Raw genomic sequence first — 21,852 nt, 5'->3', positions numbered from 1 at the left:
AAAGTCACTCAACTCTTTTCGAAGACTTGTTCATCTCCTTTTTTTAACACTTTATTTTAAGATTGTTGAATTTAATATTGATAAGTGCTGCAGCCCATTTTCTTAACGGATCCGTCTAATCTCTGTGATCCTGTTGACAAGAATTATCATTATTGATCAGTTAGAAGGCAAGTGTAAGTGCTATCTAGACAATTGAAAATACGTGCAGTGAGACGTTATATGCTAATTTACCAACTCTACTGGTTTAACAAGAATGAGCGCAAAAATTTCAAATCTCTATGTCAAGTTTTTTTCTTTCTTTAATTTCTTTTCATATACACAAGCTATTCGTATCTTTTGGGTTTGATAGGTTGCCATCAATATTTGGGTGCTTCTTTATCACAAAATCTGTTAACCAGGATTCTATTATCATTTTATGGAAATTCAAGTCAACAACGTGTTATGCTAAAATGAATAAGAACTGTAGATCTACTTCAGCTACCTTAAAAACAGCAAGGAACACACATGGTATCCATGTATACACTGACTAAACTTTTAGTAGAAAATTCGGCAATGCTGTCAGATTTGATATCAAGACAATATCTTATACGGTTGCTTTATTCTTTATTCTCATCACCTGACTATTTGAGAATGTTTTAAGACAGCTAGGAGAAATTGTATGTTGATTTCTAGTTCTTGAGAATTGAAAAGTTCATTCAGTTCTACCTTGCCGCTATTCTCTACGTGACGAACACATTGCTCTTCCACTGTCAATTTTAAACCTTTATTATCCGTAAGACAAAGCATTTAACTTGACTCATTTACTATTTCATAAAGTGCCCATGAAATGATCTTTCGAGCTTAATCAAGCCATTCTTTAAGTGAACCTCAAATTACTGTTTATTTGTGTAACTGAAGTGTGAAGAAACATATTTATAACTCAAAATTGGTAGACGAAAAGCTCTATTTCGTTTTGGAGACTGATGGCAAAATCAGGTTTGTAAACTATCTCGCTTGTCAGTTTCCCACTGTCAGACATATTAAACAGAGTGCATTTATTTTCTCATTGAACTTGTCGTGTATAGTAAGTCATTTTATAAAGAGAACGGGTTTGTTGGGGAATTTGACGCCCCGCCGACACCTCTCTCAAGACCGTAGCTAGAAACGCTTCAAACATGTATGGAGTTACCTCTTTTTATCGGTACTAACTAGAAAATTTAACATCCGTTCACGACAAACAGAAATATTTTATTATTCTAGGCTATATTCCTTCCAGGAATCTTAAAGGTACTGAATAATTTTAAAATGCCTTAAGCTACCCCGCAGCATTTCTAACAGAGTGTTGCCAAATTATTTCTGATTACAATAAAATAATGGAAAATCGAAAACTAATCATCATTATGGAATAATATAACTTTACTTCTTGTTTACTTTTGCAGCAAAGTGGGCGGCACTATTGAACGTTGGAAATAGATAATTATAACTTAACTCACGTGTCTGCGTATTGAACATCTTATTTTTTAATTGTCATCGTACACAAAGAAATTAGAAGAAAAAATCAGAACTCGAGAGTGAAATTTGTTTTCCATCGCAAAAATGGTTGCACGAGAACTCGTTTTCAAACAGAAGGACAAGGTAAACTCGGAAATGGCCTATTCACTGCTCCATCAAGACAATGATCCAAAGTTGATGACTTCCTTTTTTCTCATCATCTTGTTGAAATTAATATTATTGTAATTAACTGAAATTAATTGAAATTCTCATCATCTGCAGAAAGGAGAAATGAGCTGTCGATCACTATTTCTTGGAAATAATGGAGTTCATTTCTATACTCAACATAACACGTTTCAGTGATGAACGACTTTTTAACTTGAATTTGTTACCGCTTTCTAGGAACAATACGTGAAAACTGGAGCGGAGCGAATGCTGGAAAATCACATTTTCGTTTGCACCGAAATCGCAACGATATATTTTTCTTGAATTTATAAACAATCCACCTCTGAATTACAGTTCAACAAGTTTCTTACTTTTTCTTCTACAAACCACCAGTTAAGAACTTCACAACCTTACTCTTTTTTTGTACAGGACGCTTAAAACAAAAGTACTGTTTTTCCTTATCATTTTTCTTGTGACTGTACCATGCAAGAAATTAAATTCACACTCCTGGTATTACTTTGGAATTTTTTTTCCTATTTTGTCGTTGAACATCTTAGTCGTCATTTAGTTTAAAAAAAATGCTTAGTCGAGCTGCTACAAATTGCAGCCGCTTCATTTAGTGCTCTAAAAAAGCGACAGTATCGAGATGAAATCTACACAATATGCCTCAAGAACAGTTCTTACAACCTGTCTGTGGGTAATTTATAAAGCCAGAATTCCTAAATCAAACGTAATGGTTATTTTAGGGGCATCGATTTCCCTTCTTGAACATGTACTGCAATTTTGGTGTCAAGATTGAACTGAAACAAAGTTTTCAAACACGTAAATCCAATCCTTTTCTCTGATCTTTTCCAATAATAACGCCGCAAAGAGCTTGTAAATTGTACATTTCTTCTACCTAGGCTCCTCTTTAAAAATGCATAGAGTCAGCTTTCGTCACGACACACGACTGAAAACAATCTGTTGCTGGTGTTTTGTGGTGCTATTTCAGCCCACAATGCGAGCGATTTGACAAAATAAATCTTACGTTTGATATTTTTTCCTCTTAAAAGTATGAAACATTCAATACTTAGTTGCTACATTCTTTCTCGTATATTCTTATATACGAAAGATGAAAATTTGGCAATAAATATTGTAAATTTTGACATCAAGACAATATCTCATAGTTGATGAATTATTTATTCTCATCTCCTGACTCTTTGGCAATGTCTTAATTCAGTCAAGAGATTTAATTGCTGATCCACTGTCAATTTTATAATTTTATTATCCGTTGGCTCAGTTGAAACTTTTAAAGCGGTGCCCTTGAAATGAGTTTTCGAGCTGAGTCAAGTCACTTTTTTGTGCAAGTGATGTACGAAGAGTCAGTTTTTAACTCGAAATTGGCAAGAAAGCCGTCTATTTATTTCTCTTTGGGCTGGTATATACGTAGCCAAACAGTTTTATAAACTCTCTAACCTGTCACAGTTTCCCTCTGTCAAACATAACCATAGTACATTTATTTTTTAGTCATGTGATACAGTGAACAACCGGGTTTGGTTTAGAATTGATGCCTCGCTGACATCTGTCTTCAGACCCTGTTAACGCCCAAACATTAAATTCACCACTCATGGAACACTTACTTTTCGTATCAGTTCTAGCTGGAAATTATCCGCTCACGAAAATCAGAAACACTTATTTCTAATGTCACCAAAGGAAAAAACACAGGAAAATTGCGTCAACTACTCTCGGAATTACGCTAAAAGAGACGGAGAAACAAATCATTTGCAAGCAGTTATCCCACAAAGGTAATATGGTTATAAATTTGAATTTACGGAAATGTCTTACGAAACACCGCCCTACGCTCCCAGTTACCCGGGTGTTGTAACTTTCCGGACATTAGGGAGCTCAAGCAAACCACGACGGCAACGGCAACGAAAACTTTTGGACGGAAGGGCTGTCTCAGTCACGTAGAAATCTATTAATCTAAATATTGTGTTGATAATAATTGCTTATTGCATTGATAATTGCTTATTACATTGCGTAGCACAGTAAAGGAAAGCGCTAATGTGACTTCGACTATTGTTTTCCTATAAAACAAAATTGGAAAAGCCAAGTAAATGGGTCGAGCTAAAGAAAGAATTTAGCCTTGATGACAAGCAAGTTTCAGAGGCATTTCTTCTGCCAGAGAGGGCTGCTAATGAACCGTATCTCGGCGGCTTTCGGTACAAAGTGTTGAATTCTGTTCTGTTTACTAATGACCGCCGGTGTAAAATAGGATACATTTCTAATCCCAATTGCATCTGTAATCAGCAAACGGAAACAATATCCCATATTTTGTTCGGTTGTTCTTTTTCATATTCTTTTTGGCATGAGGTTAATGAAAAAGGTTTTGAGCACAATCAAGTGTTGCAGAAGCCTCTCGCTTACATATTGCGATGTTATTGTTGGGTCTTTTGAGGAGGAGATGGATCTATTTAATTATATAGTAGTTTTAGGAAAATCTTTCTTGTGGACTTGTCGATGTAGAGAAACATTACCTTCCTTGAGCCACTTCATAAGAATTTAGGTAATTAAATATGAAACTGAAAAACACATTTCAAATCGAATAAAACGAATTTGTTTAAAGAATAATAGAAGATCTTTGAGGAAACAATTTTAACTAATAATTATAGTAGACAACGCTATCATTAAGGAAAATCGTTAAGTTAAATAAGTATATGAAGATAAGAATTGACAAAATCTTTTTTCTCAATTAATTCAATATGGTGTCATTGTTAACTTCTGTAAACCAAACTTTATTCGTTCTTCTGTAAATTAATTGTTAAAAAAAGGATTGTAATTGATGTAATTGTGGAAATAAAAAGTCCCAAATGAAGAAAAAAAAAACATAAAACGGCAACGAAAACGTCACCAAACAAAAGGTTTATTGAGTAGAACAATGGCTGTGCGTGTGCGTTCTAAATCTTTGTGCATTTTGTAGCCGTAACGTGACATGAACAGGTTCTGTGCATTTTGAAGAACGTAGGTCGGGATGGCAAATTTTTTGTATTTCTTTTTGGAATGGATCGCTGGCATTACATATTTAGTTTGAGCAAGTTTTAAGTACTGATTGGCGTACGGAGCAGATATCCAGATTGTTACGAGATTAGAAATATCATTTTTTTTTCTAGGAGTTGTCCCTAGCGTAGGTATCGTCGTTGCTTAAGCTAACTATTTCATTTCTTATCCACAAGTCAAAATTCATTCTTTCATGTATGAAAAACAGAGGTTTTCGCATGCAGTTTCCAACGAAATTGAAAGCAAAGTAGTGAGTTTAAACCAGTCAAGAAGCATGACCTTTTAAGTCGATTTAAATAAACGACAAAAATTCCATTTATTAATTATATAATCTGCGTTTTTTTTCAAGGATTTCCAGTTCGACGTCTAGCTGACCTTTTATCATGTCTTTAATATCGCTGTGTTAACACAGTGTTAATTTTTGTTTTATGATCAGTTATAATAATTCATGACTCTTCTTTAAAATGTATATTTTCTGAATATTTTAGCACAAAGTTCCGTCCAATAGATAATACGGCCAGTCAACAATGCTCCTTTCCCTATTGGAATGTCATTCATAACGTTTTTTCACATGAAACACTCTAATAAGTACAATTTTGCTTTGTTAAATTTTTAAATGAACTTCAGTTTTCGGTTAACATTGTATCACGAACATTTGATGAGAGAAAATTTGATGAAAGAGAACTCATCGCAAATTGCGAAAATACGTTTACTCCGCGAAATTTAACCCGTAGACCTAAATTAAGTCATAGCAATTTTTTTTAATTTTCTCTCTTTCTGATCTATCTACGAGTCCGTGTAAGATTTAACCCCCCAAAGAAAACATTGCACAGATTTCGAATGGTCAATGTGCAAATATATTCTGAAAGTCCCTATATATTTTGGCCGTTTTTCATTCTTTTGGACGGGTGGGTCGGTTATAATATTCAAGAAAGTACCCTTACGTGCTTTCATAAGCATGCCGTGATGAAAAAAAACTACTCAGGGCTCCATAAATGCAAACATTATGCAAGTAAAAAAGCAAGTTGAGAATTAATTGCAAAGGCACTTCAATAAGCTTGTATACTCTGGTATTGGTAGAAGTCATTTTGCCAAATCCTGTGTTAAAAAATTCCAGTAACGGTATGAAAGTTGTTTCATGGTCTCCTTTTACAATGGCTCGCCAAGTTCATTAAATAATCTTCCTCCGAGTTATTAAGAAGGAATCTACAAGAGGTGTGAGTAACAAGTGGAAAAAAAACTTTGTACCGAGATTATTCACATCGTATTGCAAACGGCTGTGCGACTGTTTTAAATATCTTCTCAAAGGAAATTATTTCTAACAACACCAAATGTCGACTGAAACAGATTTTGAAGTTCATATGAAATACTTGAAATTACTGGTGAAATGAAACTGATGATGAAAGTTTACCTTTGTTTGCACAATTTCTCTAAACTTTGAAACTTATTTTCCTACGTTTCCATGGGAAATGGTTTTCGGTGTTATTTCAAGCAACTATTCATATCTTAACCTTTTAGAAATTGCAGAAAGGACTGCAAGATACTTAGAATTATTCTGGATGGAGGTTTTTGTCCACTAAGAACTGAAATTACTCGATTTCCTCTCGGATTTTGTCTTAATTATTATTGTAGAACTAATTAATGATTAGATCTGAATAAGACGACTTTAATTATTCTATGCTGAATTAAGTGGAACGTTTTCACGTGACGTCATCAAGCTTTTAAATCCAAACGTAAAGAGCCACCAAAGTTTCTATCCTCATCAGACATAAGAAGTGCGAAAATTATACATCTTGACAGCATTTCAGCGCAGTGGTGTCCTTCGTTTGGAAACAAGTGCATTTTGAATTTTAGAGTTATGGCAGTACAGGACATCGCGTTTGTCGAAAAATATATACTTATCTCATGATTTTCAGTCCTTCGTGAATAAAAGTAGCAGTTAAGTGTTAATATGTTGGTTTGTGCAGAATAGGCCATCAGTGGCCTAGATAACCAAGAAGATCCAGATTGTCACACTATTTTCCTGCTGCCATATTGGCGAATCTTTGCTGAGGTCATTTTTTACATTTTTCCTCATTGACATACTACTTTGCACGGAGAAGGTATCACGCTAGACACAAATTGACTACAACAATTTAAAGAGCTAGTGAGACTTAGTAATTGGTGAAACTTTTGGCTCTTTGGCTGAAATATTCGAGGAGAAATTGGCCTTCAAAAACTGCCAAATTTCTGGTTGGCAAACGCCCTAATGAGCTTTTATATTCTTTGTTAAATTTTGAGTTTTTAAACCCGCGTCGCGCAAAAATGATTTAATACATCGAGCTCAAATTCCTTGACACAGTTGATCGGGCTATGCCCTTTCAATATTCAGAATTTCCATCAGAAACTGTATCACTTACGGGGCAAATATTTTAAACAAAGATTCGCCAATTGGTGTACCACGGAGGTACACCAATATGGCGGCACCATTCTGAGCTCTGTAAACTTGAACAAAACATTTAGGCAAATAACTGAAGTTTGGGGTAGCGCATAGACCTAAAACCTGGAGAGAAGTCTTCTTTATTTATCTTCAACAAGATCGAATTTTCTTGTTTTTTTTTTCTATTGCACGACAGTGAAAACGATCTATTGCAGTCCGGCTATCTGACTAGCTGTGCCTTTCCAAGATTTTTTTCAAGATTTAAAATCCTTCTTTACTCGACAAAAACAAACAAACAAACAAACAAAAAAACAGAAGAAGTCCTTTTTAGAGCAATCTTACTTTTAGTTTGGCTCATTGTGATACCGTCAAGAGTTATACGGCTGTACAAACAGCACTCTTACATGAAGTTTGCAATGTATGAGACGTGACGAACTGGAAGATTAAAAACTTTCGATTGAGATACTTCACTTTATATTCTCGAGAATACTACTCAAATTCAAAGGATGTGTACGTGCAAAACGATAGTTCGTTGTATAATTCGTCTCAGCTTAATGGGAAAACTAGTGAGCATTCACGAGATGATTTTATTGATAAGCCGCGGCCATGTATTAATTACTTACCACACCTTCCTCTTCATTTAAATTTTTTTCGAAAAGAAACGACCATTGTTCTCAATTTAGCAAAATACTTTTTTCTCTTATCTAAATTTTCGCAACTTTTGGTTATGGTCTTCATCAATGCCTTGAAAAAAACAAGAATTACGAGAAATAATATTCGATAGTTTCAGGTTGACCTTCAGCATAACGAACTGAGTGGTAACTTTTAACACATCCCATGCTCAAAATGTATATTCTCATTACTGGTTTTCTCATATTGTTTTAAATATGACTCTGAGAATTTAGCTTTTCAAAGTGGTAACTCTTAAGTACATCCCATGCTCAAAATATGTATTCTCGTTACTGATTTTCTCATATTGTTGTTAATATTAATTCTAGGAATTTGGTTCTTCATCAAGACAATTTCTTCTAGTTAATCAGTTTCTGAGATTTTCATAATTCTTACACTGAAACTGTTAAAAGTTAACGAGAGTATAAATAATGTACTTATCTGGGATTTGATGTTTCCAACAGTCAACTTGTGCCAGAGTCCAACAGTACATTGCGATCCAAGATGGCTGCCCTTTCTGTCAACAGTGATATATCAGCCACCTTGAGCGAGACAGAAAAAAGAATATTTAATCAACACTACCTTGTCAACTAATAAATTTACAGCAGTGTTAGATACAGTTGATAACTATGTAAATTTTCATAAAACAGTAGTGTTTTGATGTGTTTTCGAATTTTAGCATTTTCTTCAAAAATGAAATAGAATTCCCACCGAATCCAAGATGGGTTGTATTGTTCGCGCTTCTAAGAATCAAGGATAATGCTTTCTAACTTGGTTATAATATAAGCTAGCTATTAAAATTGGATTTAATGATTATGAAAGAATCTTTTTTATGACTATTTACGTCGTGGTATTCTCCTCTTCACCTAAACGTTTTCAGACGCTTAACTCCAAGAACGTAAAATGAAAAGTGCAAGATGTTCCACCCCCACGCGAAAATGATCTGAGCCAACAAAAGTTAGACCCAGAGTCCTTCCAAACAAACGGTAGTCTCATTATAATAATTATTATCGAACATAATACAGTGCACGTGTATTGTACTGATATAAATTATGGCATTTTCTGGACAACAAGACAACCGTACGCGTATATGCAGCAATGGCACGATTTTTAACACTCTTGGAGTGTAAAGATAGGAAAGCCATTATCTACTTATCTGAGCCGAGATGTTTTTCCAATAGTCATCGATCGTACGCCAGAAGTGAAGCTCTGCACACTGCCATCCAAAATTCAGTTAACGTTGATGAAATTCAATTAATTAAGGTTGATGAATAAATCCAGAAACTCGTGAACTGTCCTTTAACACATCTTTGGTCATCCTGGAGATAGCAGAGCAAACGGCAGCAACTTTAGTTATTTAATCACCTAGGTTTACTTATGATTATTTCATGGACAGATAACTTGCTCACCCCAAAAACTTGTTCGCATGTTGTGGTCAGAAAGTTGAACCATAATAAATGGCCGTCACAGATTAAAACAATCGATTTGCAACAACTCGTCATCTTTTATGTATTTCTATTCAACTTGGTAGCGTACGAATGAGTTGATAATGAAGGACAGCCGCCATTTACGATAAAAGACTTGCTGTAAAGTTGATAACGAGATTTACTTACTTTTTTAATTAATCGTCTTCGTTCTCTGTGGGACACAAGGCAGCCACAATCCATCTACATCTCTATTTTGTACGATATGTTGTTCCTCGTTGAGCTCATGGCAGGCGCCAAGTGGTTTTTGGCCAACCAGGTTTGCTTTTGCCAGTTGGTGTCCATCTCTAGGCAACTTTGGGAAGTGTGTGGTCAATCCATCGGATTCATCTGCGTTTGATTTTCATGACAACATTCTGCCAATAAGTTTTTCTGTCAACGGATCAGAAATAAAGAGCAATATTCACTGCTTGCAGACATTGACGTCAATTGTTTTGAATTCAATTTTTGTACAGCCAAACAGCTCTTTGTTTCAAAAGTCAATTGCTCTCATGTTGGCGAACAAATAACAATATAGCTAGCCTAACGAGCTTGCAAATCTTTTCCTGCGCTGAGAATTTTGCTATTTTTTGCTCATTTTCCTTATTGAACTACGCCTATAGGCTCGTCAGTTATCTTCAGCTCAGATAATTTTTTTTTTTAGAATTAATAAACGAATTTGCCAGTGTAGTCAATAAGTTAGAAGTTCTTAGATTCTTGCTATGGATTGCAAGTCTTTTTTTAAACAGAAAAACACGATCGCAGGACGATAAACTGAAGCATTCTACGAATGGATTATGTGAAAAAAATGGAAAAAAAAAAACAGTAAAACATTAGTGCCACCAAATCGTAAGATCTTGGATTCGGTACTCGATTTCTTATATTTGTAAGATAAATGGAAAATGTTTTAATAGTACTTAATAGTACGAAATAAATAATACGTGTCACTTTTGCCTGTGGGTTAATTTTAAGCAAAAATACGTCCAAACACGAGACTCGTCCATTAAAATTACGAAACATTCAGCACCAAGGCATACAAAATTACCAGCGACATGCGCTCATTTTGAAATCGATGACATTCTTTATTAAATTGCAAACCCGTTCTAATGATACGTCTGAATGCCCCTAAACTGGACTTAGCTGCAAAACTTCAAAGGATTATATTAAATGGAATATAGCGACAACTGTGATTCACTTATCTGAACTTCAACGGAATTGTCGTCAACACGAAACTTGCCAGGAGTCCATAGCTGGTCGTGCTACACTTCATTTGAATTGGTGAATGACGCCTGTCACTCCAATTCAGTTCCTTTGGATACAACTTTGCTGCCTCTTGTCAATTCTTGTGAAAAAAACAGGAAAGTCATGGTTGAGTTTTTCGCGTGTTAACTCGAGCAAAACTGACTTGATTGAGTATTAGTATCACTTAACGGACGTCTATCGGCCTTGCACTTAACAAAACTCCCTCAAAATGTGGAATAACACTTTTTAACGACTACTAACAAAGTGGTGCACTGCAGTGGGAACGAACTGAAGATTAGTTATAGGTTTTGATATAACTACATAACTGTTCTCTTCGTATCAGAGCAAAGGCAAAGGCGGTTGGAATTTTCTGTTTTTATAACAGTTAAAAAGAGTGTACATGGTAGCGCTCCGAGATGACGAAACAAATTGCGAATAACAAAGTAAAACGGCAAACCAAGCAGATTATCAAGCTGTAAACAAACATTTTATTAAAAATAATCATTCAGTTACTCACAAGAGAAATGTTTGCTATTCGGTTTTTCAACTTCGCCTAAATACGGTCTTCGGTGTCAAGGAAAAACACATGCACCTCGAAGCTTTCACAGCATTGAGGAAAGTTTTATTATACCATTAAATGATCAAATTGAAAGATGAGGGAAACAGTTAGGACACGTAACTAACTAGAGAAAATGTGGACTTACCTGAAGGAAGCACGTCGACTAAGATGTCTTCGCCCTTGCCTTCAATTCAATGGCGATAAATAAAGAAAATATGGACTTGCCTAAAGGGAGCACAGCGACTAAGATGTCTTCGCCCTTGCCTTCAACGCAACGGCGACCGACGCTAAAATGGGTGTGTCATTCTACACTTCTTTATATATACCCACATTAAAATTCAGCACAGCCACGAGAAATATGCTTTGAACAAAAGAAATGCATCCCACGTTAAGATTGTGTGCTTTGAATTGTGAAAAATGAGCAACTTGGGAGAAAAACACGCACCTGAAAGGAATTTTGATCCGAATATGCTATGTTTGTAGTTGATAGGCCAATTTTGATACATTAAAATTCTAAATTGGCTCCGCGAGGCTAAACCGAATAATAAAAAAAGAAGTTAATTATTCATCCCTTAGACCCTAGGCGGTCCCTTTTGTTTTATAATTCCCCTAAGCCTCGGAGCTAAGTAAGACATTTAATAAATTGAAATTGGCCTCTAACTGTCGAAAATCTCACAGACAAGAACACCGCGGTGAAGCGTCGTAAAACGTACTTTTGGTCCAGCTAAGTAATTAGAGTTGCGTCATAATTCAACTTTAATAATGACGAAATTTATGCGCGCGCAAATCATGACGCATACTCAGTTTTCTTACCACTTTTTCACGTCTTAGGAAAATATCTTTGGAAGAAAAACTTTTCTCTGACAATGAATAAGCTTACGCAATCGCATGAAGATCTAACCGTCTATACAACCAACATTTTTAATTTTGACCGTAAAATTCCTGCGGACGAAGTTAGCTGGAAAGAACGTGCTGCATTATGGTATTTTAATTTAGCGCTTCTATATCTAGAATTCAGTTTCTTTGTAGAATTTAAATCTTGCCATGTGTTCGGTTTCTTTTTAACATTTTCTTTAGTTCTCATAATTTCTCGTGATTTTTTTTACGGAAATAGCCAAATTTAAGCTTATTTAAAGGAGCTCAGTCACGGTTTGCGCATATTGAAAAGTTTAGCCTCAATTTTTCAAATTCGTCGTTTGCAATCCGTGTTAATCTTCTCTATCCTTAGCCATCCTTGTTCCTTTATGGTGTTGCATCGATCCATACTCTTTATTTTGATCCTTTGATAGATTCCGAGATATGACAATGTTGTTCTAAGAGTTAATTCCGTGTTCCGATAGATATTTTCCGTAATACAGAGATAGATCAATGTCCACGCTAGACTCCTTTCCGTTCTCTCCGATTCCTTTTCTGCACACGTTTTTCAAGTGTCAATCACGAGACTCGACTCAGACCTCGCAGGTCAAACCAGCTCCAGTCCCTAACTTATTTACAACATATGGTTTATAACTATGTCTTTGGTCTTTTTCTATCTTATTAAACTGTTATTTTTCAGGTTTCCTGTACCTTGCGTTTCTGAAGGTTTATCCTGTCCATTTAACGCGGTGAACCAGCTTTTTCACTGCAAAAGTACACAAAGGAAAGGTTAACAAAGATTGCCAGAGATAAAGTTCGATAGACTGTAAACAACAATTCTATTGTCTTTCAGTCAATCATAATCCAAAATCACGATGTGTAATTTGCACTGGTGTTGCACTTTTTGCATTCGTGTTACGCTTGAACTGCTCTGCTCTCAGCCAATCAGAATCGTTTAATTTCTTCATGTATATTGTTAATTTTGTAAGTACACTCAATCCTGGACATAAGTGCACTTGTTCGCGATACAGCTGGCCTTCTTACAGGGGTGGGTGACTTAGCTCAATATGTAGTTCTCATAAAACATTCCCACTGCATGTAATTCTCTCGGGCTACAGTGTAAACGTTACAGAAGTTTGCAAATGTATTACAACATTGTACTTGAGAGTGAATGAGGCTAAATGATGGTGAATGAGGGTGAATGAAGGTGAATGAGGCTGAATGATGGTTTATGAAGGTGACTGACGGTGAATGAGAGTGACTGATGATGCATGAGGGTGAATGAGAGTGACTGATGATGCATGAGGGTGAATGATAGTGAATGATAGTGTATGAACGCGAACGGGGGTGAATGAAGATGAATGAGGGTGTATGCAGGTGCATGAGGGTGAATGATGGTGAATGATAGTGTATGAAGGTGAATGATAGTAAATGAAAGTGAATGAGGGTGATTAATGGTGTATGAAGGTGCATGAGGGTGAATGAGGGCGAATGAGGTTGAATGATGGTGAATGATGGTGTATGAAGGTGAATGAGGGTGAATAGTGGTGTAGGAACGTGCATGAGGGTGAATGATTGTGAATGATGGTAAATGAAGGTGAATGAGGGTGAATGATGGTGAATGAAGGTGTATAAAGGTGAATGAGGGTGAATGAGGGGGAATGAAGGTGAATGAGGGTGATGGAGTATGAAGATGAATGATGGTGAATTAAGATGATTGAGGATGAATGAGGGTGAATGGTGGTGTGTGAAGGTAAATGAAGGTGAATGATGGTGTATAAAGTTGTATGAAGGCGGATGAAAGTGAATGGAGGTGAATGATGGTGAATGAGGATGAATGATAATGAATGAAGAAATATGAAGGTGACTGAAGGTGAATGGTGGTGTATGAAGGTGAATGAGAGTGAATAAAGGTGAATGAGGATGAATGATGGTGAATGAGAGTGAATGAGGGTGAATGATGGTGAATGAGGGTGAATGAAGGTGAATGAGGGTGAATGATGGTGTATGAAGGTGAACGATGGTGTATGAAAGTGTATGAAGATGAATAGAGGTGTAGATAGGTGAATGGAGGTGTATGAAGGTGAATGGAGGTGTATGAAGGTGAATGGAGGTGTATGAATGTGAATGAAGGTGTATGAATGTGAATGAAGGTGTATGAAGGTGAATGAGAGTGAATGAGGGTCAATGAGGTTCTATGAGGATGAATGATGTTGTATGAAGATGAATGAGGATGAATGATGGTGTATGAAGGTGAATGAAGGTGAATTAGGGTGAATGAGGGTGAATGAAGGTGAATGAGGGTGAATGAAGGTGAATGAGGGTGAATGAAGGTGAATGAGGGTGAATGAAGGTGAATGAGGGTGAATGAAGGTGAATGAGGGTGAATGAAGGTGAATGAGGGTGAATGATGGTGTATGAAGGTAAATGAGGGTAAATGAGAATGAATGATGGTAAATGATGGTGAATGAAGGTAAATGAAAGTGAACGAGGGTGACTGAACATGAATGAGGGTGTATGAAGGTGTATGAAGGCGAATGAGGGTGAATGAAAATTAATGAGGGTGAATGAAGGTGAATGAGGGTAAATGAAAGTGAATGAGGATGAATGAAGGTGTATGAACGTGTATGAAGGCGAATGAGGGTGAATGAAGATAAATGAGGGTGTATGAAAGTGCATGAGGGTGAATGAGGGTGAATGAGAGTGAATGATGGTAAATGAAGGTGAATAAGGGTAAATGAACGTGAATGAGGGTGACTGAACGTGAATGAGGGTGTATGAAGGTGAATGAGGGTAAATGAAAGTGAATGAGGGTGACTGAACGTGAATGAGGGTGTATGAATGATCGTGGATGAGGCTAAATGAAGGTGAATAAGGGGGAATGAATGTAAACAAAAGGTGAACTAGGTATTATCAGCGGTATTGGGTATGGTCAGCGTTTTATTATCAAAAGGCTCGGAGCCATTCCTACAATTAATGGCTACTAAAACTGTCGCCATCTCCCATATTTACAGTTTGTGTCCTGACAAAAATTTCAGTCATGCGTATTAAAGTTTGAAGGAATCAATCCCAGCCTTCTTTGCAACATAAGCGCCCCTCCCCTCCCCCTGGTTTATGGACGAGTACTGAGACAACAAAGGATGTATAGTTAAGTGTTCAATCACAAGCAAGTAATTATCGACTTATTCAAGCACTACACACACTGACCGTCGCAACGGACAGTAGTGAAGATCTGCTGATTCATTGCCTAATATAAAAGTCCAGTAAAGGGGCATAAAGGCCAACGGTTAAAAGGGTTATTACGTAGTTCTTCAAGAGAGACAGGATCCTTCTGAGACTTCTAAGGACTGACACATACATATATTACAAAAAAAAAGATCATATCTGACCACGCTTTGGGAAAAAATTTTATAAGCGCTCCCCTCGATTCAGCGACTTCCTCGAATAAGCGAAGACGTGAAGACATGAAGGATACGATCACAAAACATATCAATAGTTATGAGGGGATCACTTTAATGAAATAACATTTAAAGGGGGATCAGCTAAATGTTACTGTCTTCAGCCGAAAATCCTCCGAGCCCCTTTCCCCCCCCCCCCCCTCCCCCACGCTTCCCCCTCTTTTGCAGGCGATAGATGATGACCGGTCCCTTAGTTTAGTTTTCTATATTATGGGGGCGTGTTTACCAAAACATTTCTTCCACTCGCACTTGTTGGATATGTAACAATATCTGCGGGAGAACTGGGTACTAGGTCGAAAAAATAAATTGAGATGGTTTATTGACAGAAAATGTTTTGAGGTTCTATGTTAGAGTTCAGGATATCCCTTTCATCAGTGTTTGTTACACAAAAGGCACGTTCGAGCTTACACAAAAAACTCTCACTCTCTCTACAGTTATGCACTCTAAATATGTAATTTGTGACATTTACGTTGCGAATGAGGCCTATCACGAGTCCATCTCTAGGAGCGTACAACTCCCACACTAAGCCTATGTCACGGCATTTTCACAGACCGGTCTATTTTCAAACCGTTCTTTTCCCTGCGAAATAGGTCATTTCCGGTCTACATGAGCGCGCATCGGTAAGGAAAAAAATGGCTACTTTTCTTTTTAATCTTCCGGTGAAATGATGACGTCAGTAAAAAATTAAGTGCGTGCTTGTGATTGGTCACTAGTGATGAGCTCCTGGGCCTACTATATATTCGTACTTACTTACTCAAAACAGACAACGCTATGCTTATTCAGCCCGCCAATCGCTTGATGAAAAATCTTTTCTTTAATATGGCATTCGATGTCTTTGGTAAAGCTGTTAAAAAAAACTGCTGTGTTGCGTCGTCAGGCAAGTGAATTACTTACTATTTATAGCTATTTATGACCTTGAAGTTGCCAAATTAACCGCCGTAGTGCGTCTGGAACTGAGCTTTCGAGCGTTAGCCCTTGGCTGATTTAACTTTACAAAATCCGTTTGGTGGTAAATCTACCTTAATCAACCTCAAGCTGATAAACAGCTTCGTCTTCCTTTCGGTTCTTGACTCTGGAATTCCGTGTCAAGTAATAGTAAACATACTTCCTTTCTGTCTCTCTGCATTTGGAAAAATTATTAAAAACTCGATGATCAAAACTCACGGTGACCTTAATCCATATAGTACTGAAATAGTAAATTGTAAATAGTAATTCATTAGTTTACTAAATATATCGAAGAAATACCCCACTTAACCCTGACTGAACGCTTATTTTCAGGCTTCTTTCTTTTTTGGGGGGTAGGGGATGTCATCCGCTTAATTAGCTCTAGCTACGTGGATCATCAAAACTCACAACACATGTAATTTGTCCTTCAATTGGTAACCTGCAATTTAGTTTTCTGATTTCCTTATCACCTAGATTAAAGTTTGTTTTGTTATCGACATATCTTCATAGTCAAAAACTAAATGGTTATTTGAGCCCTGATGGCATTGGCTCTCAGAAGCGATGGTTTAGTTCTGGATAGAATAACAAAAGCAAACAACAACATATTCTCAAAATAGCAAAATAGCTTTTATTGTTCAAGCATTGAATGCATTTCTCGATAAAAATGGTGGCGATGAATTGCCACTACGTGAAATCCAGACCTCTTGAAAACAAAGATTGCATTTGAGGAAGAAATCATAACAAACAATGCTTTTATTCTTTGTTTCATCTTTGTAATGAAAACAGCTTCTCGATTTACAGTAATAAGAAAGCCTACCTCAGTGAAAAAATACGGCTAAATTTAAGTGTCGTTATTGGTCCAATTCTTCAAAAAAAGAAGTAGAAACCGTTTCCGTTTTGAAATACAATATTGTGAGGCCCGTTCAAGTTTGGCTCAAATATGCAAATGTTCAGGTCATATTTAGTTCAAGCCACAAGTTACAGTTACACTAACTGAATTGACTTACAAAAGGGAAATATAAATGAAAATGATCATTTGGATTTTTCCATGACTGAAGCGATGAACTTGAGGCCCACCTTAACAACGTAACACTGATGGTCAAATCTTCCAGTTGGCATGTCACACACACTTGTCCAGCGGTTCTCCTCGGGAATGTAACATTCCACTGACCTTAAGACGTGACCTGGCCTGTTGCTACTCACACCACCCGCAACATAAACCTTACCAGCATGCACCACGGCACAATGCTTCATTCTGGAACATTGCATTGGGGAGATATGCTGCCATGTGTTAAGTTTTGGGTAGTAAACTTCACACGAACAAAGTACATTCTGTCCGTCACTTCCACCAAAGACGAAGATGCTGTCATTCAATGACACTACTGCAGCGAACTGTCGTCCGACATTCATGGGTTGAACACAAGTCCAAACATCTATGAAATAGTACAACAAAAAACTTGCAAAAATGATCTTGGTAATAATAGCTGGTAACAGTCAAAATTTCTATAATCTTAACAATGGACGGGGGACGCTTCTAAAATGAATAAAAATGATGTGGTCAAAATCTTGCTTCATTCTCCTGAAAAAGGAGTTTTTTTTTTCGTTAAATGTATTCATCTTTTAGAGTTTCACATACATTCTGACAAATAGTAGAGGATTATAGGCACATGATCTTGCATCGAGCTTAGCGAGCTGCTTAGAAAACAAGCAGCCTTGGATACTATGCTCTTAGTACGGTTCTGTGTAAGCGTTGTTCGTAAGATATGGATTTTATCACACAAATGTATTTTAGTTTTTACGTGCTTAAATAACTTGCTTGCGGAGTATCTTACTCATTGCTTTAGTAGGAGTAGGGCTTTTCATGATCATGCAACTAGACTGAAGTAACGAACTGCATGCCCCACAAAGCCGAATTCGCACAATATGGAAAGAGAACTTTAAAGTATGCAGGAACAATCTGTTTCAACGCAGTATCCGCTTGTATTAAAAGTGCCCGTCCTTAGGGAAAGTTTAAAAGTTTGACAATTAAGCATTCTTATTTGTAATTTTTTTATTTCTTAGCAATTTATAATTTTTTTTCATATTGGGTTCATTTTATCCTTTGAAATGTTCTTTAGTTTTTTTACAATTTCCCCTAATTTTAATTCTTTTTTTCATCTGTACTTAATTTTAAGATTTTATAAATTGTACACATCTTTTTTTCACAGGGTCCCTATGGATACCAGCCTCGTTGCTGTATGGGCTCCCCTGGTTAAATAAAGTTACAAACTTACTTACTACAACTGAATATATTTGAACTGCGGACTGAGTGATATGAAGATATGATTGATCACCTCAGTTATGCACACAACTTAAGCAGTTGTGAAACTAAAGCCTGAAAAAAATTAGGCCTGAACGAGATTCGAACCTATGACCTCTGCGATACCGGTGCAGTGCTCTACCAACTGAGTTATCAAGCCAATTGGGAGCTGGCCACCTTGTGAGTTCAAAGTGGCCAGTTTCCAGTTGGCTTGATAGCTCAGTTGGTGGAGCACTGCACCGGTGTCGCAGAGGTCATAGGTTCGAATTCCGTTTAGGCCTAAATGTTTTCTTTTTTTTTTTTTCAGGCTTTAATTTCACAACTGCTTCTATATCTATATCTTCATAACCTTACTTGCTATTACTTAGGCTCGATTTCAGCCGCTCTCGCGAGTCCGATCTACGTTCTTTTCCCGAAAAACGGCTGGTAATCGAGCCTAACTATTACTCAATCACTGAGAAAGAGCAGAGAAGACTAACAAGTGAAAACAAAAGGAAAATCGTTTGCCCATTTTTGTCATATAGAATGTCCAACGTTTTCATTTTAGAGCTAAACAATAGCCTGCAGAGCCTGTGCTAACTTCCATGGACGACGTCTGAGCTTCACAAATGTCAATGCACATTTTCAGCTCAACAGAAGGATAAGGTATACAGGCGTAATTTGTTTTCTTTTCTATCGTTTCTATCGCAGATGGAAAAAGCTTTGTGCAGAATTTTACCTTTAGCTATGTCGTAGGCTTCAACACTTCCAATCATGTCTGGGATAGCATGTTGGTGTGGAGCTTGAAATCCGCCAATGGCATAAACTTTGTTCCCTAGTAACACCACACAGTGGCCCGCCCTGGGAAAAGACAACGATGCTAGAGACACAACACTTGAAGAGCCATCTTTTAACTCAACACTGAAGACACTGGATGTACATCTATCAGCTTTTGGATCAAGTCCTCCCACAAGAAGTAGGCTACTAGGGCCAGTGGAAACTGCGCAGAATGAGTCCAGTTCAACATCATGCATTGACGGTTGATAATTAATTGAATCCCATAAGTTGCTTTGACCGCTAAACCTTTCCACGAAAGGAATCACGGGATCTCTCACACAAACGTCTCTGAGACCGCCAATGGCAAAAAGCTTGTCTTCCAAAGTCACCATTTGGAGCCTGGAATTAAGTAATTGAAGTTTTGTGAGATCGTGTGTATGAACCGCTAGAAAACCAAAAACAATTAAGTGGACCAGCGGCCTTTAAACTCTGTCACAAAAGACACCAAGGTAATTTAAATATTGCGCCGACAAGTAGAGAATAGATTTATATAACTTAATCAATATTTTTAAATTTTGCTGAGAAAAAACGAAATATGTTGCTGTCACTTGATAGCTCCTATTGATTGCTTTTTTCATGGTCAATGGGTTTATGTCAGCAACGAGTCTCGGACATCAGTAACTAATTTTACGTTACCTCCATCGAGGAAGCTGCATTTGTGACAAGTCCGTCCATTTATCCACAGCAGGAATGTAACAACACACACTGTTCAGGATTGCTGAATTATCACATCCACCTGCCACCACAATCACATCAACTGCGCTACATGATTTTCTTGACGCAAACTTTCCAGCTTGTTGCGCCCAGAGTACCTCTTTGCCTGCTTGTCTGATTTTCGAAGCCATCCTGAACTCATTGAGCTCCTTTTGATCTAACATTTCTTGAATGTGAGGCAATCTAATTAATTTTAACAGCTGGGTAAACCAGTCTTTTCTCATTTCCAGATCATAATTTACCCAATCGTTTATGATTTCAAGGAGCTGCTCTTCGTTGTCAATCTGTATGTCGTCACTGGATAGAAACTTAATAATTTCTTCTTTTGGCAACTTCAAAAAGCTCTCTGTTTTGGCAAGTTCAATAAACTTTCGGTTTACATATTGGTTGACTTTTTGAATCAAACCGTTACATGAGAAAGCATGAGCAATGGAGAGAATTTCAAAACAATTTTCCTTATCGATTATACGTTCTAGAAATTGACAACATGCTTTCTTTACTTTTTCCACAAAAAGAAAACTAGATGCTTCCAACAACTCAAACACATTATCGACGTGAATTTGAATCTGTCCGGTGTACATGAACTCCAATAAGCTTTCCATAGCTGCTGCACTTATAATCCTCAAGCTAGCGCTAGCCTTATCCTTTTCCAGCATGTCCGTGGTGAACATGGCTAAAAAGAAACTGCTGTTGGCCGCAAGAACTCCTTTATGAGCTGGAAACTCCTCGCCATCCACTTTTAAATTAACGTCGCATAATAGTCCTGCTTGTCTCTGCGTGTTCAGTTCCTTTAAAGTCTCGTTCTCATCACCTGGTATCTCAAGGCAAGCCAACTTCTCTTCGCTTTTTTCAAGATCCATATTTTTACTTTGACAAATCGGACTACATTTACTTTACCCAACAAGCTTAAAAGGATAAAACTCTAATGCCGAGCGCATTACAAACGTAACTGCTCTAATGAGTTCTCAGAAAGAAGGTACTTAGCTGATGTAAACAAATCATTGGAATATTGACGAAGATTGACAATCCGTGATACCCATATCTCCATGTGGCACAAAACTAACATTCCCGTAATTTCAGGAGTGTGGTTTCATTACAATAATCACATTAATTTCGTGATGTTATTGCCATTCTTTCTAAAACCGTATATAAAGAGCACCTTACTGACATATTAAATGCTGGAGATGCTTTTGGCTAGCATGAAAATTATGTTTTGATTTGCACTGATATTCGACTGCTGGTGGCTACTAAATTATTAAATTCGACGTAGTTCATTTGCATTATTATCAACTCTTTAATATAACAGAGAACTAAATCTGATGTCAGTCTCCGTATAGATAAAGACCTGCTTTCATTAGTTCATTTTGAAGCTCTCAGTCCGGTGTCAGATGAAATAAACAGAGTATATTGTCAAGAAGCAAGTTGTGCTTACTGCCTGGGAAGCCGCTCCCTAGAAAATTTATGTAAACACTAAAATAAGTAAAATATAAGACTACAGCTCAGTTCGCGCTTCTTAGATATCAAGTGCTGCGAAATTCCCGTATCTCATTTGATTTTCAAAATCGTACCCTAAACAAAACCGTAGACAATGAATGAGTTCTAGAAGGTACCTTAATAATAATAATAATAATAATAATAATAATAAGTTTCTTCCTATTTTCCTTTTTTCTTGTGAGCCTAAATATCAACGCATCATAACATATCCGTCTTGTAAATCGCTGTGAAAAGGATACCTCATTTCA

General features: G+C 36.9%; 1 protein-coding gene across 1 annotated transcript; it reads right to left on the bottom strand.

The window, feature by feature from the left end:
* Nucleotides 1-16,886: 16,886 nt before the first annotated feature.
* On the bottom strand, nt 16,887-21,286 carry LOC110069625 (kelch-like protein 12). The gene is made up of 3 exons (XM_020777146.2): nt 20,033-21,286; nt 19,299-19,735; nt 16,887-17,714 (listed from the first exon to the last, which is right to left on the bottom strand). The coding sequence occupies exons 1-3, from the start codon at nt 20,968-20,970 to the stop codon at nt 17,314-17,316; spliced, it is 1,776 nt and encodes a 591-aa protein (XP_020632805.2). The 5' UTR covers nt 20,971-21,286; the 3' UTR covers nt 16,887-17,313.
* Nucleotides 21,287-21,852: the final 566 nt, after the last annotated feature.

The sequence above is a fragment of the Orbicella faveolata genome, unplaced genomic scaffold (assembly GCF_042242905.1).
Source record: "Orbicella faveolata isolate gen_17 unplaced genomic scaffold, um_ofav_v1 contig_37, whole genome shotgun sequence".
NCBI lineage: Eukaryota > Metazoa > Cnidaria > Anthozoa > Scleractinia > Merulinidae > Orbicella > Orbicella faveolata.
The sequence above is the reverse complement of the archived record's forward strand: the minus strand, read 5'-3'. Positions and strand labels throughout refer to the sequence as shown.

Coding starts and splice junctions, on each gene's coding strand:
- LOC110069625 (XM_020777146.2), bottom strand. CDS start 20,970: ATGGATCTTGAAAAAAGCGAAGAGAAGTTGGCTTGCCTTGAGATACCA. Junction 19,736..20,032: donor ATGCAGCTTCCTCGATGGAG/GTAACGTAAAAT, acceptor ACTTAATTCCAG/GCTCCAAATGGTGACTTTGG. Junction 17,715..19,298: donor AGCCTACGACATAGCTAAAG/GTAAAATTCTGC, acceptor ACTATTTCATAG/ATGTTTGGACTTGTGTTCAA.